We start from the raw sequence: 18407 nt of genomic DNA, 5'->3' as shown, positions 1-18407 counted from the left end.
TTAGCAGCTTGATAAAGTTGTTGTTTGATAACTATGTGCCCTGATTTTAGAAGATATTTTTTTTGTAGAAACAAAAGATTAAAACTATGCAAATGGGAAAAAAAGAATGGTTATGCTGTGACATGTCGCTCATTTTCCCTCTGGATTTCTTATGTCTGCTATAAACCAAGCCGAGACGGTGATGATTAGTGAAACACGAGCCTGAATTACCATAAGACTCGTGGTTCCCAGTGACGGTAACTGGTGATAAATATAGAACATGTGTGAGTGTCAAGCTAATAATGACTCACTCTCGTGGCAGTAGGTGCCACTGAATCCCAGATCGCAGGAGCAGCTGAAGTTCCCGGCAGGAAGGCTAATGCAGCGACCGTGTGGTCCACACACATTTGACGAAATATGCCAGACTTGCTGTTGAGTGTCATTGGTTGCAACGGCAACAGTGCAGCTATCAATCACTTCGGGTTACAGACAAGACAAAGGTGAAAATCAGCACGGCGCCAAGCGGAAGGCATTTGACACTGGCATTAAAAGAAATTATTCTAGAGTGACAGATCTCGTAGGAGCTTTGCTACCTTCACACCGGTTGGTCTTGCAGTGGTCCTTGAGCTCAGAACAAGTTTTGCCCTCATAATCATCAGGGCAGCTGCAGTAAAAGTCACCTGTTAGGCCATGGCATTGGGCCTTGTTTTGGCAAGGGTTTGGATTACAAGGATCATTTTGCACCTGAAGGGGGGGAAAAAAAACTCAGAAAATTGAAACTTCCCACATAATTGATGTTATTCAACATAGAAAAACGTTTGTTTTGCATCATATTTATTAGGGCTATAATCAGCTCTTATGTCAGCTAACCTCATGGCATTTAAATGTTTTACCTTACAGGTTGACCCAGTGAAGCCTTGTGGGCAGTCACACACAAAACCATCCGACAGGGCGTGGCAGCGGCCACCATTTCTGCATGGATTGCTGGAACAATGGTTCCTCTGGACCTCGCATTGTCGACCCACAAACCCTGGCTGGCAAACACACTGGTAGCCTCTCGCCGTGTTCTGGTACGAAGACAAGAAGTGAGATTCTCAGCAAGTCAATCAACAGTTCCAATGGCAAGCAAACATTTAGAAACTGTGTTTTAAACAGTACATTTTCTTGCTGAAATGTAAGCAAGAGAGTAATTAACAAACATTTGTTTCTGTTTCCCAGAGATCTTGATGTTAAAATCTTAACTTCGTCATGGCTAGTAATGTTAAATGGTAAACAAATGCAATGAATGATAGCTTCAGTTTAAATTAGCCTTAAATATTTACAGGTGATATCAAGATATACCAAGGTAAAGCGCTACAATTTCAAGTCCACTAAACTCTTGTACCACAGCACTTCTATGCTCTAACGTTGTGTCAATAAAATGCCAGATAGAGTTCCTGAGTTTCCTGCTGTCCTCCTTCCCCACCTGTTTCTTCTAGTCACTCAAAGACATTTTGCTTTGTTACAAGAAAAACAAAATCAGATCCCTCCTGAAACTAAAGGAGCTCCACATACCAGTTCTATTACAGTAACACTTTACGTTATCAAACCATAACAATCTTACTGCACATGCCAAATTCAATTCTCCTGCAACAATAAACTTAAAGTCGAAATCAACTTTACAGATATTGCATTCCCAAAAATTCCAGCTCAGAGTCAACAATAATTCATTAGTAATACTATACATTTCATAATTCATATAAAAATGCATGTATAAAATGGTTATTTTTAACAGTTTTATTATTGGCAGAACCTGGTAAGGTAATTAGGAAGATTTTTTTTTGGCTAAGATAAACACTGAAGCCAGTAGAAAGCTGAGCCACTGATTGTTCTTGTTTTCATAAAGAAAAATGCATCAAACGTTTGTCATCAGAACCAACAGCATGTTTGAAAAGTCTGAGAAGTGGACCTCACCTTGCAAGTACCTCCATTCTGACACTGTCCATGGCAGGTGTTCATATCTGTGGAAATCCCAATAGTTTTTAAAATGAAGCCAAGCAAAGATGGAGACAGAATACACACTGCTAAAGAGACATGCAGCTGCTGTAAGAAAGTGGAAGGTAAGGTCAGAGCAGCAGGAATCAACGTCAGAGGAGATGCAGATTCAGAAGAAGCAGAATGTGCAACTAATCAGTAACATTCAGTGGGGAAACTTATCACAATTGACTGAACAGTTTTAAAGTTTTTTTAAGCTTTTAGTCAGAGACCCTGAAGCCCAGGTGACATGTTTAAACAGCAAGCAGAAAGGTATAAGACTAAAGACAGAGAAGGAAATTCCAGCAACCTTTACTGACCAGGTTCTATTGAAGTTGTAAATAACGATCATCGTCACAAAACTCACATTAATTTGGGGCTTTAACTGATGGATTTGAATAGCTTTTTTCATCAGATTTAATGACTTCACCACGAACCAAATCAATTAATAATAAAATAAGAATAAGTCTACAGGACTACATCTGATTTAGGTTGTCAACTTCATTTAGTTAAAATTGCACAGAGATTAAGATATATGCATAAAATCCTCTCCTAATTGGATTAATATCAAGTTGCAAAGACACCACACAGTTTTGTAGTCATCAACGACCATCAGTCTGACTGAATATTTGACCATATTTCTTTGCAGAAATGGTGGTGCTTATTCAAAGTAGCTGGTTTCCTGCTAATTATAAAAAGTACTGTTTTGTAATCATTGTCTATCGATGTTTAATAGGGTTTCAGTTTGGCCTTCTCTATCTATTCAAGAACCAGCTTTCAAGTGTGTTTTTGATCATTGGGAGATTAAATTAGCTAGGGTGTTGAAGAACAACTTTGATGCCACCAAGACTCTTCCCACTTTTAAACTGAAAGACACTAGAACACCAGGTACACCGTAAACAAAGAAGTGATTTTAACATGAAAATGAGAGGCGGCTGACTAAGGAACAAAGGCCTGTACCAAAAGATTAGCAGATGGCCGCAAGGGCAAGCCAAATAGCTGCTGGAGAAATGTTTGATGGTCAGACTAGACAGATATTGAGCCGCTGTCTGCAACGACATACAAACAGTGGGTCAAGCATGGTGGTGGGTGCATCATGCTGAGGGCCTCTAAGGACAAAAAAGCTGACCTCCAAATTCTTAAAATTTACTTCAAACCTGGTAGGAACACACATGTATGGTTTTGCATATATATATATATATATATATATATATATATATATATATATATATATATATATATATATATATATATATATAGCACTTAGAAAATGAACAAGATGTTGGGGATATTTAAAAGAAACCCTACGAGGGACAAAACACCAAACAATAAATGTTATGTGACAGTAATGGAACAGAGTCTAGTCAGCAAAGGCACTGCATTTCAGGTCGAAGTGATTGAGCCAGGTGGGAAACAGACTAAAGACCAATACTTTTCTGAAATCATACTGACTGATGTGACAGTTGTGGCCCACCCATCCACGAAAGCAGGCACAGTGATATCCACCAATCATATTTTTGCAAGAGTAAGCATTGAGGCAAGGCTTCCCCGCACACTCATTAACATCTGCAAAGTGGAGGTGAGAGACATAAAGACAGGGAATGAAAGCTGAGAACCTGATCAGGAGCCCCATCACCAAGCACAGCTATGTTACATATATTGCCCTAAAATCAAAGATGTACATGTCTTCACATTTCATTAATGCTTGGATTCACCTCTGATGTTTGGCATTATGTCTTGGCATTGAAGGAATTTAATTGTAACATATTTAGTTAAAATTAAAAATAGAACCATTTCAGCTTTAAGTTGATTTTGAACAGTGTTTTATTTCTTCCACTGCCCCCACTCCCTCAAGGTTAATGTGTCTGTTGCATTCCCTAAAGGCAAACCTGTGGCATTCCAAGTGGTCAGTTTCAGAGGCACCACTCACTACGCCTCTAAATCCACTAAAATCAACAGTGCATTAATAGTACTCCCAGGAGGTGAATGGGACCTGTTGGCTTGCTGAAATGAAACACCCAGAAGCCATTTCTACACCCTCTGCCACCAAACCATCTCTCATACAGGTATCCCTCTGCACACATTGGAAAGCTGCTGCTGCTGCTGTTTATTTGCTTGTCAGTGTTTCCTGGGTGAAGTTGAACGAGCAGATTGAGGCGTAGTCTTACCGTAGAGTATTTACTCGTGTCCCCCTATACCCCTACCCCCCTCAGCAGAGGACGATATTTGCTCCCAAGGCTAGCAGCTGTCATTCAGAAGGCTATTTTTAGCTTTACTCAAATCACCTGGCTTGGGTTGCAGATTATACCTCTGCTGGGCGTGGGTACAGACAAAACACACACAGTCTTAAACAAGTTTTCATACCCTACAAATGTTCCAACATTTGTCACTTTGAAGCCACAAAGGTTCTCTTTTTTGTGAGGGACCGACACAAAGTGTGGTATGCATTTGTACTCATCCCCCTTTAATCATACTCCTTTATAGAATCAAATAGCTGCCTGCCTTCAGAAGTCGCCTATTAGTAAACAGGGACCAGTTGGTAAAATTACCAGACAGCATGGGATGAATTTACACTGCTACCCTGATGATACTCAGCTAAAGTTAACACTAAATCCTGATTAATCCAGTCAATTGGGTTTACTATATTCACGTTTTGAAGACATAAAAACTGTGATGACAAAACTTTCTGCTTTTAAATTCAGACAAGTCATAAATTTGCCATCTTCAGACCAGATTTTATGATAGAGAAAAAGTTTAGTCAATAATGACAACTCCTTTTGCAACATTCTTCTACTACTGTCAAATGTTTCATAATCTGGTGTTATTTCAGCTTTTTAATGCAGCCCTAAAGGTTGGTCTAATAAACAAAATCCTGATAAAATAAATACAGTTTGTGGTTTTACTGTGACAGTATGGACATACTCAAAGGAGAGCTTTTTCAAGGCATTGTGCATCTTTGAAATTAAGTTACCTCCATTAAAAATATCTCATACGAACCAAAACAGCAGTCACTGTTGATGCGGCACACACTGATACACAACAGCATTGTCAAAGCAAAAAGTCATCCTTCATGCACAAGATAGCCATATGATATTAACAATGTTCATATTCTGTCTTTATGTGGGAAAAGCAAATCATCTGCTGGTATCTGCCTGTCTTTGGATGACCCCGAGATAGAAACATACCAATCTGGCAGGTCTTCCCTGTCCACTGTGAAGGGCAGAAGCATTCAAAGCTGTTCTCCATGTCGATGCAGGTCCCTCCATGAGCACAGGGGGAGGAGGCACATTCATCTATGTCTGAAATACAGACTTGCATTAAAGACATTATCATAATCACATAAATAGTTTTCTTGTTCAATTCCACAATACTGTCCCTCTGGAGCTTGTGTATTTAAGTTGTTCTGTGAGAGTTCTCCAGACGTGCACTGAGAAAATACCTGCTTCTCTGGCTAATTCTCTGTAATGTTTTCTGACCAGTGGACACACCACACTTAAACATTACCACATCGCACAGACAACACCCTTCACTGTGGAGACTGTTACTAAGGCGAAAAGACACACAGTTAGCTATTCTCACTATCAGCGAGGAAGGTATTAAAAACAGAACTGTATTTTGTTCATGTAGAGACATGTCTGCTGAAAGCTTGGGATGTGAGAGAGAAAAGGAAAAGGAAAGCTAAACAGAGAACAGCAACGCTGCTTCATCCTTTAGTTGTCTGCCATGGAACATGTTGAATTAGAGAATGTTGGGATCATTCGCAAATCGTAGATTTATAGTAAACAGAAATTTATTTAAGGCTGGTTCTTCCGAGACAAAGACCCAGACTGGACCTGCCAAGTTTTTAGGATTGGACTAATATTTTGGAACTTTTTTTCTAAAAAAAGAATCTCCACCACAAAATGCAGAAAATAATGAAAAATAAGTACACAACCAAAACAACATATTAGCTTTAAACTAATAATCGTGATCATCAGTTTGCCGTTTGCAAAATAGGTTCAGACATTTTTATACATTATGACAAAATTAAATAGAACTACTCATTGCTAATATTACTGGTAAGTGATATAAGGTAAATTGGCTTCATTATTGTGACGAGCATGAAGCTGCTAGGAGGACGAGAGGGAGGTTGCTAGGATGAAAACTCAGAATGCGGGAGACTCTAAGCCAACTGTACAAGTTGTGACTTGTTTAATCCTGGTAGACCCAATTTATTTTCCACTGTATTGTGCAACGATGCACATATTATAAATGGATTGGTAAATACCCTTCCACTGCTCAATTGAACAAAAAAAAAAGGCTCAGAGCATTCACAATAAGGTGGAATTTATAACAACAAACATGCTAGACCATATGCATGTATTTATATGATAGTATGTTCTTTGTAAAGTGGAAGAACTATAACACGAGCGTGCGGTAGCTAGACGTTCTTGTATGCTTGGACGAAGATAACCGATTTTCATGCCATGAACACTATCAACGCTTTGAGTCGGGCTTTTCTTACACACACTGAGCACAGAGAGACGGTGGGTGTATCATTCAGGGAAACTTCCACTCCGAATGCCAGGCATGTGTAACTTCACCAGGCAAACGCTTGATGGGAATAACAGAAACAGGACAACTAATCGCTGGACAATTTATCAGTCTTTTGGAGCAGCTCCTCATAAGCTACAATAATCTTCCTTTCCTCAGGTTGTCTGAATAATAGCAATTCCTCAGAGTATATGGTATTAAAAAGATTTCTGCTGCTAAAAAAACTGCGCAAAACATGATTTGTGAGGGAGGTTAGAGAAAGAGGGGATCCCCAGGGCACATTTCATGCAGCTGCCTGTTGACTGCCGGTGATGAGCATCAGCAGCTCCAGGATCCAGAGCATCATTAAGCAGGTTTTCAAAAAAGGGATGAAATGGCGAGATAGAATAAACACCAATCAGGACATGTGTTTGTTATATCAAAGGTTGTTAATTGGCTCGGCTTGGATTTATGGTGCGATTAGTTTGGTCTGTTGTTTAGGTCACCTGTGCTTGTACTGTAGATCTGGTCAGTTATGGAATCTTGATGATACCTTTAAAACACTATCTGCAATCATTTTAGTTCTTCTGATAATTCGGCTAATTGAAAATATGTAATTTGTGAACAAATCTATTAGACCCTTTGTGATTCTTAAAAGGGTTTTTTCTTTCAGACTGAGGTACACTATACAGCCACCAACAGAAAGCACTTGTTGGTTAGTTAGTTTTTTTCTATCTGGTCCTTTATGTCGGAACTGAAAGGTACCCAATGATCTGTTCTGCGTCTTACCTTCAGCACAGGTTGGTCCAGACCAGCCAGCAGGACAGTGACACTCAAACCCTGAAAGGACTTCATGACAAGTCCCTCCATTGGCACAGGGGTTGGAATGGCAAGCGTGCTCCGCTAGAAAAAAACAGTTGTACAACTTACTTTAGATTTATTACATTTTTAGAAAGTCTGCTGCAGTAGAACTACCACACTGATTCGTTTTTATAGGACTTTAATAAAATGCTCACCGATCTCACAGTTTTTCCCAGAGTAGCCGTCAGGACAGGCACAGTTGTATTCATCTGGCTCTGTGTTCATACAGGTTCCTCCATTCTTACAGGGCTGATTGGTCCCACAGTAGTTCAGATCTGTGCACCAAAAACAGTAATGAACTGTATAAACTTACTCTGCAGCTTAGTGTTGTTTTACTTCTGGAATAGGATAATGACATGCAATCTGGTTTTGTCCAAAAGAACTGAACTACAGTCATATTTCTATTTAAATGAAGTCCAAGAGGAATCTGACCTTTATTACAGAGCAGCCCACCCCAGTTCTTCTCACAGGTACACTGCCAGGGCTCAGTACAGGTACCATGAACACATCCAGGGTATCGCTGGCACTCGTCACACAGCAGGCCTTCCCACCCATAGCTACACCTGGAACACATTTGTATTGTTATTATTATTAGATATTCTTCATACAAGCTATATATACAGTGCCTTCAGGGCAACACAGAGACAAATAACTATTCACGCACACACTCACACCTAAAGAGAATGTAGAGAGGCCAATAAACCTAACAATCATGTTTTTTTGGACTGTGGGAGGAAGCTGGAGTACCCGGAGAGAACGCATGCACAGGGAGAACATGCAAACTCCATGCAGAAAGACCCAGGGCAAGGGTAGGACTTGAACCCAGGACCTTCTTGCTGCATGGTAACAGTGCTATACACTTCGCCACTGTGCAGCCATTACTATTTCATATGGGTCCAAACTGGTTTGAAAAGCTTTTTGATCTTAATGAATTATGTTATTGTCTGAGTACATGTGTCACCAGGGACTGAGTGTGTCTGCCGGCTCAAAAAAGGGCAGGTTCCATCACAGCAAACTGACCAAGTGTGCAGTTTGAGCTACAGAGATCTGCAGAGTGGTAACTTTTGTGCTGTGACAGTAAATGCACCAGTAAAAAACTTTCATGCTTTCACAAGTGTTATCTGGCAGGCTAGAGTTCTAGATACCATTTAGATGCACCCTGGTTTAAAATAAAGAACAATGCGATGATCTTCAAAGAGCTTTGACTTGTTGGTGGAGGCCAAAGATCAGCAGAGAGGCTCAGACGGCACAGAGGAGTGCTGACAAAGCACAGCGTCACAACAGTAATGTGTTTCCAGAACATCATCATCAAACTGAGCGACAGTGTTTATTTTTAGAATATATGCCAATGGGGGACATTCCTGAACAGATACTGTTTATTGTCTGTGTGTTTGTGTGTAGGACCATCTCCTTTTACACTCAGACGCGTTTATAATTTGCTGTTGTTCTAGCTTCTACTTTTGGATCCTGGAGCGACGGAGGAAGAGGAGATCCAGTCAGCCCTGTCGCATTTTTAACCGACTAGAAATATTATCCCATTCTGATTGTCTCTCATCTCCAGAAATTTTGTCTGCTACAACAAAAACTCCACTTTTCTGAGTATATTCCACCTGTCTGCTTTATTCTAGTGAAACATATCTTGTTAGATAATCCCACATAAATGGATCAAATGAAACAGACCCGAAATGTGATAAATAATCACTGGATAAAGTTATTTATTATTTTTAACTCTGATTGCTCTTCCTGCTGCTTTGTTAACTAATTACTGAATTACTGATGGCCATAAGCTGTGAGAGAAGACGAAATAGCTCCACAGAAGGCGGGGTTTAGACCGAGCTCTGAATGGTCAGTGCTGTGAATGGATCATCTGCAGCTCAGATGGGCTTTGTTATTTTTTGTGTGAGGAATGCCATGTGTGGCGTGTGTGCATGTGCAGTCAGGGAAATGTGAGTGTCACACGGTCATTGCGTGAGAGTTGAGAGCATTCTGTCCACATGTCCACCATGTCCCAGAACAGATAATATATATCACACAAGCAGGTTTTTATCAACCTATGTGCTTCAATACTACACTTCATAAATGTGGACAAAAAAATATTTGCTGCCAAGTGTCTCTTACCGCTCCTTGCTAAAAAGACTAACATTGATGTAACTTATTCACTATTTGTCAAGTTACGCCTACAAACTTCAACCTATTATATTATAGTTTTATTTGACAGACCAACACAAAGTAGTATATGACATAGGTGGAAGGAAAATGATCCACAGGTTTCTTTTTCTCTTTTGTTTTTACTAATAACTTCTGAACAATTGTGTTGGGCATTTGTATTCAGGCCCCTTTGAGTCTGGCCTCTCAGTTTAGGTGGATGACCATGTCTTGGGAGGTCTGCAGTTGGTCTATCCTCTCTCCATGTTCAGATGATGATTGAACAGTGTTTACCAATTAGCTAATTTCTAAAGGTACATAGTTGCACCAGGCTTTATTCATAGATATCAGAGCAAAATGGGCCAAATATTATCCCCACACTTCTCTTTCCTTCCACTCCAGTTAGGTTCTAGTTTATGTTGGTCTATCACATAAAATCCCAATAGAATACATGGCTGCTTATGGTCCCAAAGACACCCTGTAGGCTGTGCATGTCCTGGAGATGAAGAAGCAAAGGTTCCACCTTACTCCCCTTCAAAAAATGGCTGTTAGTTTTTTTTTTTTTTTATCTGTGCACATGTCTACTGTTTTATGTTTTATTTTACTTCTACGAGTAACTCTCATTGAGACACATGAGTCTCCTTTTTAACAATGACCTGTTTAAAACAGACATACAAGGCAAAAAATACTTAAAGATCTTTCCTCAAAGATTGTCTCTTTATTGACTGATTTACTTTTTCATTGAATGCCCTTTCATTTCCTGATTTAATCTTGTCATGTTCATAGTCATGTAGCGTTTGCTAGTAACTGCTATACAAATGCAACCACAATGCGAAGCAAGGTTCTGCACATGCATCTCATCAGCTGTTTCGTTTGTTTCTGTTACTTTAAGTCTGGTTTTGTGGTGCGAGCTGAGCCGAGGTCAAACTTGGAATGACCGGTTGGTTGTGTGGAACACGAGTTTGTCGTCTTGAAGGGGAGGCCTGCGCGGGGGTTAGCTAATCTGTTGGTTTATGGCAGCTCTCTGTTATTTCAAGGCCACTGGGTAACATTGCCCCCACCTGTCCGGTCATTTCTCTGTCGGGTCTATTTTTGGAAATGGCCCACCCCCTTGTACACACCCACCACTTCACCCCTAACCCCCTTCTGTAGCTCCCATAAACACTTCAAAATAGTTGCTGATCAAACAGCAGTGATATACCGCCCTGCAGCAAGCTGTTGGGAGGAGGGTAGTACACACAGTAGAAACAGGGAGACACTAAAGCCCCAAAATTAATCACTAAACTAGTGATGACACAAAACACTCTAGCCTGACGATAAGCTGTTTTATATGTTAGGATTTTAATCCGAATTTCAAATTTTCCAATTTCTTGCTGTTTGTCATGTATCTGTGCACCTATCTTTACTAGAATTGCTGTAATTCTCACAATTAAATCTTTACACAATGAAACCAGGACCACATTCCTGCCTAAAAAAAACAAACCCACATTCCCCCGAAAATTGGATCTCAGTTTACACAGGCTCCATAGGTAGCCATAGACCTCAAAATTGTTCACATTTTGTCACATTAAATACAAACTTCATTAAGTTTTATTAGGAATTTATGTGACAGTCCAACACAAAGTACAATTTATCTGTGAAGTGGAAAGGAAGAAAAATGTGTGGTTGTTAAAAGTGATGACAGAAATTTGTGTTCCGCCACCTTTACTTTGATACTCTCAAAGAAATCAAGTACCTTCAAAAGCCATCTAATTAGTAAACAGTGTTCAGCTGCATGAATAACTGCAGGTGTTCTGATTCTGACCTCAGAAGTTTCAAAAAGAACATTAGACAACAACCAGCATTGTGAAGACCAAGGAACCCAGCACACAGGTCAGTGAGAAAGTTGTGGAGAAGTTTAAAGCAGGGATAATTTCTAAAACAGTTTCCCAACCTTTGAACATCTACCGAGAGCTCTGCTCAATCCATCATCTGAACATGGAGAGAGGATGGACCACCTGTAGATCTACCAAGACATTTATGTCCAAGTAAAATATCCGGCTGGGCACGGAGAGCCATAATCAGAGAAGCAGCCCAGAGTTCTCTGGTATTTATTTTATGGCTGTAGAGTTTTACAGCTCAGGTGGAAGAATCTGTCAACAGGACTGGTGCCATTCGGACACTCCACAAATCTGACCTTTATCAAAGAGTGGCAAGAGGAAAGCCATTGTTGAAAGAAAGCCAGGAGAATTCTTGTTTGGAGTTTGACACAAGTCATTTAAGGGATAAAGGCACACTGGTCAGATGGGACAAAACTTCAATTTTCAGCCTCCGCTAAAACAGTGTATTATGGAAGAAAACTACACAATCTTAAACGCCATCCTCACACTGAAACACGGTGGTGGCAGCATCATGCCATGGGGATAAAATGATTTAGCAGGTGGAGGGAAACTGCTCAGAGATAACGTGCAGCTGTAATTCACAGACAAAGGGAGTCTACCGAGCATTAGCTCAGAGTGTACCGACCAATAATGTACTAATGGTCACTGTAAATGTTATAAAGCCAATACTGGCCTTATTACATTTACAGTGACCTAACATAGCTCACCACCGTCAGGCTGTGAATGTGTGTGTGTGAATGGGTGAATGACTGTAGTGTAAAGAACTTTGGAGTTGTCAGACTACTTAAAGCGCAATACAAGTACAAGCCATTTACCATTTTACCATTTACCATTCTGTGAATCAGCTGCTCTCCTTCCTCTATTTAACTTGAATATTGCAAATTTATTTACATAGCATATGCATCTTAACCTAAATATGCTGTATTATCAATTTATTATAGAGCAATATTTTCTCTTTATCTCCTTTCTGATAAATTCACTCTCCTCTGCTTAAATCTTAACTTTAGAGTAGCTGTTTTAATTCATTACTTAATCTAGTGTGTAGCTGGTGTTTCTTGTCTACTTGTTATTGCCACTGTCACATCCAAATATCCCCCTTTATGGGACAGAAAAGGTATTTCTATTCTATTCTGCAAAATGCAAAAAACTGCTATTTCCAAGATTTTTTTTTTTGCAAAGTGCATTGCGATGTGTTGTGAATAGGCTCTATATAATTACATTGAACTGAACTGTACATAGTAAGGTATTACAACAAAATCATCTGAAGTTATTACAGTTTCAAATGAATTTGTTAATACCAGGCAAATAAGCTAATAACTAGTCACTAACTAATTCAATAACTTATTATGCTATTCTTGTTTCATTGTAGCCCTGTGATGGTCTGCTGATCTGTTTATGGGGCGCCATAGACATTGCACATCCTGCAAGGTTATGCAGACAATAGACAGATATTTCCTTATTGGCTTTAAATATTATTAGATCGTTGGTTTTATTACAGTATTTTTGAAAGGGGGTCTTAATACAAATGCATTTCAAATTTCTATAGCATTATTCTTATTCTGCTACTTCATAACTTTTTTCTACTTTGTGTCGGTCTGTCACATGAAATAATAACAGAATAGACTAAAGTTTGCTGTTATAATGTAGCAAAGTTTAAAAAGTCGAACACGTGCAATGCCGTGCATGCTGCCTTTCCAGGATGCATGAAAACAACTTGAATCTGGTGTCTGGAGTACAGTCAGGAGTGTGACGGGGCACCGCTGAGCGTGGTTTTGTCCAGCTCTGCGGTCTGCAGCAGTGTGCTGCACACTGTCAGCCCATGGTGGCAGTGTGGACAGTCTGTCTGGCTGCAGTGTGGGAGAGCATAGAAATTGTTTCAGGCAGCCACAAACCAAGGGGTGGCATAAGCCACGAGCCCTGTCGCTGTCCCATCAACAGACGAGGCTCTGGGGGCCAGCCAGAGCCTAAAATACCCTGCCTGGCCACAACAGCCACCCCTCAAACACACCACACCCAGGTGGGCAGAAGTAGAGGTGGAGGGGGCTCCTGGACTGTGTGTGCATGTGGGACCACTGAATTATTTACAGGCAGGTCTCATGGCCAAATCCAGCAGACGGACTTAGCCTGTTGCTGCCTGGCTACAGGTTCGGTAATGTCACAGAGTGTAGGCTGTTTCATGGCTAACCTGCTATTTTCCCTTTTTCTGCCCTCTCTGCCTTTAACTCTTCACAATCTTTAACCGTTTCTTTCTGTTTTCACATCTATGAGAACAATGTCATTACAGTTTACTGAAAGTATAGGTCACCTCAGAAAACACTGCAATGCTTCTACCATGCTGTGGCTCATCTGGCCGTTGCTTCATTGACCTCTAACCGCCGCTCTCTTAAATTTTTTTTAAAGAATAACTAACACATTGCTAACTACTGTATATTTTGTTTTTTCATAGCTAAATGCCAAAACAATTTTCGAAGTAAATTGTTTCTTACAAAGCCCAGCTTCATCTCATCAACTTTAAGCAGTTATTATGAGCCCCAAGATATGAAGGTGAGTGCTTTTAACTTGACATCTTTTTGTTTTAATGTTTCAGACTGTTATCTTGAAGTAAGAAAGGAAGCAGATTGCCCATGTTAACAGAATTAGCAGATGTAAATGGCTCATCACGTTATCTCATCCTGTTTGTGTAAACCCAGTAGATACCGTCTTGCGACAGCCCCAGTGTGTGCTTTTTAGGGACAGGATATACTATTGCAACCATGTCGTCATTCATTATATTTCACATTCTCATAATTACAGTATTCAGGGGCAGACTCATGTAACTGTAACTTTGACGAGGATTTTGAGCGACAATCAAAAGTCAAAAAGGTAGACACATTCGAATGATGTATGAGAATGTGAGGTAAGTGATGTCACATGGGTCAAAAAGAAGTGGAGGCGATATGATCAGAACAATCATAATTCAAAGGGAAATAAATGAAGTGGGATAACCTAGGAAAGCTGGGTTTCTACACTGTGAGTGCACTGTAAACAGTTTTCCTTATAACAACACCTGAAACCATGGCCTGAAAATAAAAACAGGTTTTCCCATTGCATCATAAGAAAAACCTTTTTTTCTGTGTCTGTTTTGATAAATTTAGACAATGACCCAGAAATCCATGATAAGGAAGCTCTTTTCCTCTTCTTTCACAGGAGTCACTTTGTGCGTATTTTCCCTCACAGCCATGCAGCTTCAGATCACATGTTGAGGCACATTCCTGGGTGTTCCTCTCTCTCCACCAATCCTCTGGCCATTTTCAATGAGAAATGTCAGCTTCATTATTTATGACTGCTCAACTAAATCAAACCTGCATCCATGAAACACCTTATACCCCCCAAACATGCACACTCTCTCTCTCTCTCTCTCTCTCTCTCTCTCTCTCTCTCTCTCTCTCTCTCTCTCTCTCTCTCTCTCTCTCTCTCTCTCTCTCTCTCTCACTCACTCACTCACTCACTCACTCACTCACACACACACACACACACACACACACACACACACACACACACACACACACACAGATCCAGATCCTCCTCTCTTTGCATTTCCAAGCTTTTGGCACTGTATTAGCTTTTTTCTTCTGCTGGGAGCCCACCGTCTATCCGTTGTTAAAATGAGCTAGACCGGTGCCCAACACAACAGATTGGAGCTTGAACATAAGAATGTAGAAGTTATGCATTCAATCCAGCTTGACACCAAGTTCTCGTGGCCTGAGATTTTGCAGTATTAAAATACCACATCAAAGTAAAGACTGTCTCTGGAAGCAGTACTAAGTAGCTGTCTGCATGCTACATTCTCTGGTCAAATAAGTGTGAGCGATTGCTATAAATCTCCCATATGAAGGTGTGTGGTTTTAAGCCTGGTAACTCTCTGTGCTTTTGTTTGAAATTCTTATTTTGAAGGAAGAAAGGAAGTAGTTCCTGATTGCCATATTATATTGACAGAATTCGGTAATAGACTGCCTGTTGGGCTGACCAACAATGCTTGATATGCTTGCTAACAATCCTAAAGTTAGCAATTTTTGGAGCTTTCCATTAGCGCTAAAATAAAGGGTTTCCACAATTTTTCTACAAACTTAGGCTGCATTAAACCTGAACTGAACAATGATGCTGAACTGTGAACATTTTTTAAACACAAAATGGAAGCCTTTTCAAACAAGACCTTAGGCTAGACAAATATAAAAACTCAATATTTGGACTAGTCTAACCTTCAATAGAATACTAGATTCTGACTACAACTTGCTTTTTTATATCAAGACAACTGGTAATTTATGAACCCTTTATTGTATTTGTCATCTCTGCGTCATTATTATGTATCATCTCATTTTGTGAGGTGGATCATTACACCCCTACCTAACCTGCTTGAGCACAATGAGGTACATTTTGTGGTGCTTGCGGCCTTTATTTTCAGTGTTTACGACAGGAAATGGCAAGGAAGAGAGTAGAGGATAGAGCTTTCTGATAAACAAAGACATGACTCTACAATGAACAATCTTGAGGACAATTCCTTTTATTTAAGAAAATAACTTTAATAGTTACTGTCCACACAACAAATAATGTCTCATTTTCCTGAGTGGAATGACATGTCCAGCTCACAAGGCAAGATGATACATAATATTGTTTTCACATGAACGGCACCAGACATTTTAGAAATATTAAAATAAAGACAATATTACTAATTTTGCTTTTCTCATTTGAATGAAATAAAATGTACTTTGTTGTTAATGTATATAAGTATGTTAACAGTGTAATTATGTCTTAAATAATCTGCAATAAGTGTTGAATAATTTACACAATTTTTTTTTAGTATCGATAGTGCCTTTTTTCTGCTTTTCTATTTCCAAGGAGGTCCCAATGCCAATGAGAGGATTGCAAATGCTCCTTTTTGTGTTTGCACAAAAATAATAAATATTTCATGAATCTCAAAGTGTATTTAATCAGTCATTGTACAGAATAACCACTGTTCAGTTTATAATTATCTTGTTCAGCGTTGATCAGTGTGAACATTTTAGGTTTTAACCTACGGATTATCAAATGTAATCCAAACTCAGAAACTATGAAACGACCCTCTTGTTTTGTGCTATGAGGAAGCACATACCACCTTTAACAGCTAATAGTTAGGCAGTGCTGTACCGCTCTCAATGCTTACAAGTCATTTTTATCTTGCACAGTTCACTGTCACTGTGCCTTTTGTCCAATGAGGACGCAGAATGCCACAACACAAACAGTTCAAAAGTGCTGCATCAATAGTTGATGCGGCTTTTGTAATAGTTGACACTTCTTCCACTTCTAGCCATAGGTGAAAACTCCATATATGACATTGCACATTATTCTATGTTCTAAAGATAAATGTGAAAGTTAAATCAGACAAAATCATAAAACTATGGGCAACTCCCTTTTACTGTTGCAAGTTAGAAATGAAAAGTAGAAAAATAATTTCAGCTTGAGGTCGTCTGAAGTCATAAATAGCTTTTGTTTATTTCCCAATAAAATTTGTACAAAAGACAGCAATTTCATCAGACCAATACTTTTTTGCCATGGGTCACATGAGGTGAAGTGGTTCTGCACGTGTTTTTGGGTTGCAGCTTGTTTTCAAGCTAAGCTTCAACCAAAGCAAGGTGCAGGACAGGACAAGGGATTGAAAGCTACATATAGGGATGTTGGAGGTTGGCAAGGGAAAATCAGGATGCCAGCTTTTGTCTACCGGTTGCATGTATGGACCATAAGCAGGCCAGATTTAAAAGAGAAAGCAGACCATCGGTTTCAGAGCCGATCAGGATTGCTAACTTGGCACCTACACAATATGGGACATCTTCGATGCAAAGCTGCACCGATCCGTGACTGCTGCTTCGGTGCGATTTCCTTATGGGGGTCTAGGAAAGTAAGGCATGGAATCTACGTCTAGTGTTCGTATATATAAATTGCAGGCTACAGTCAAAACACAGGACAAAGTGTGTCACTTACAGGACACTTCAATTTATTCAAAACACGGGACGTGCCGGCTAACATGGGACAGATGGCCACCCTAGAGCAGAGCTGATGAAGTTGGAGGTGTGTCATTATAGAGCTTACTTACTTGCATGTCCCTGGGACGTCGCAGGTCCCATGTGTGGGGCTACATCCCTGCTTGCAGATGGCTTTAGAGAGAAAAAAAACATATTTGTGAAATATGGGAAGCATTCTTTTTTTCCATTCACTGAAAACATAAATTGCCCACTGGTAACCTAATTTAGTGTCACCCTTTGCTTGTGCAGTGGGACAAAGATGTTGCTGTTTAACACTGACAAGGATTTCCAAGCATTCTTAGGATTTTTCTGAAGTGACACTGCACTTGAACTTCCGTCAAACTCCAAGCTTCTTCTGAAATGGGCAGCAAGGAAGTCAGATCTGAGAACATGTATCCACAGGACCCTAGAAAACATTTCTGTTTTTTTCGTTCTGTCCAGCCGCTCTACTTGTGACTGCGTTATTCTATTCTACCTAGCTTCTACCTAGAATTTCTTCTGAAAAAAGAAAACCATCAGCTGCAGAAGAAGGAAGAAAAGAGAATCAATTTTGATTTAGGATATATCATACTCAAACATATTCGTTTGTTTTTGCTAGCATTTACTTTTTTTTTTTCAGGTCTTTATTTTATGTTCAAATCTTCTTTAAAGGGGAAGTCCAGTCAACAAGGAAAAATCAGGGTATCATTAGCTATAACTAAAACTAATACGTTTGTGATTATTTAATGAACTTATCTTTAATCAATAAGAAAATAAAAACATAAATTGTCGTCTGAATCACTGTGTATGGGGGCTGACATTAATGCCCATATTTGGGCAGTAAGGGGCGTTTGACATCACATCCTGGGGCGTGGAAAAGCGGAAGCGGCAACAGCATTTCTCTCCGCTTTCCATGCAAAGTCAATAGGAGCCGTTCTACACAGCTGCGATCATCAATAATTTTTTCGGATTTCCAGAGGACTTCACCACTGACATTCCCAAG

The 18407-nt window shown here is 39.8% G+C and overlaps 1 protein-coding gene and 1 long non-coding RNA gene across 3 annotated transcripts in view; one reads left to right on the top strand and one right to left on the bottom strand.

Moving 5' to 3' along the window:
- Positions 1-18407, bottom strand: part of LOC105935488 (protein jagged-2) — a gene marked incomplete at both ends in the record, with an annotated part of 42730 nt that overhangs the window by 11351 nt on the left and 12972 nt on the right. Inside the window, 10 exon segments of one of the 2 annotated variants that reach the window (XM_036134237.1) lie at positions 291-455; positions 573-723; positions 873-1046; positions 1933-1979; positions 3445-3558; positions 5178-5291; positions 7294-7407; positions 7521-7640; positions 7798-7928; positions 17497-17557. In XM_036134237.1, the coding sequence (XP_035990130.1) occupies positions 291-455; positions 573-723; positions 873-1046; positions 1933-1979; positions 3445-3558; positions 5178-5291; positions 7294-7407; positions 7521-7640; positions 7798-7928; positions 17497-17557 (1191 nt within the window). 2 annotated transcript variants of the gene reach the window in all.
- On the top strand, positions 358-1415 carry LOC110369358. Its single transcript, XR_002428961.2, has 2 exons — positions 358-479; positions 880-1415. It is a non-coding gene; the product is annotated as an uncharacterized LOC110369358 (long non-coding RNA).

Source organism: Fundulus heteroclitus, unplaced genomic scaffold, assembly GCF_011125445.2.
Source record: "Fundulus heteroclitus isolate FHET01 unplaced genomic scaffold, MU-UCD_Fhet_4.1 scaffold_775, whole genome shotgun sequence".
In the NCBI taxonomy this organism is placed as follows: Eukaryota; Metazoa; Chordata; class Actinopteri; order Cyprinodontiformes; family Fundulidae; genus Fundulus; species Fundulus heteroclitus.
This window is presented reverse-complemented; position numbering and strand designations above follow the sequence as displayed.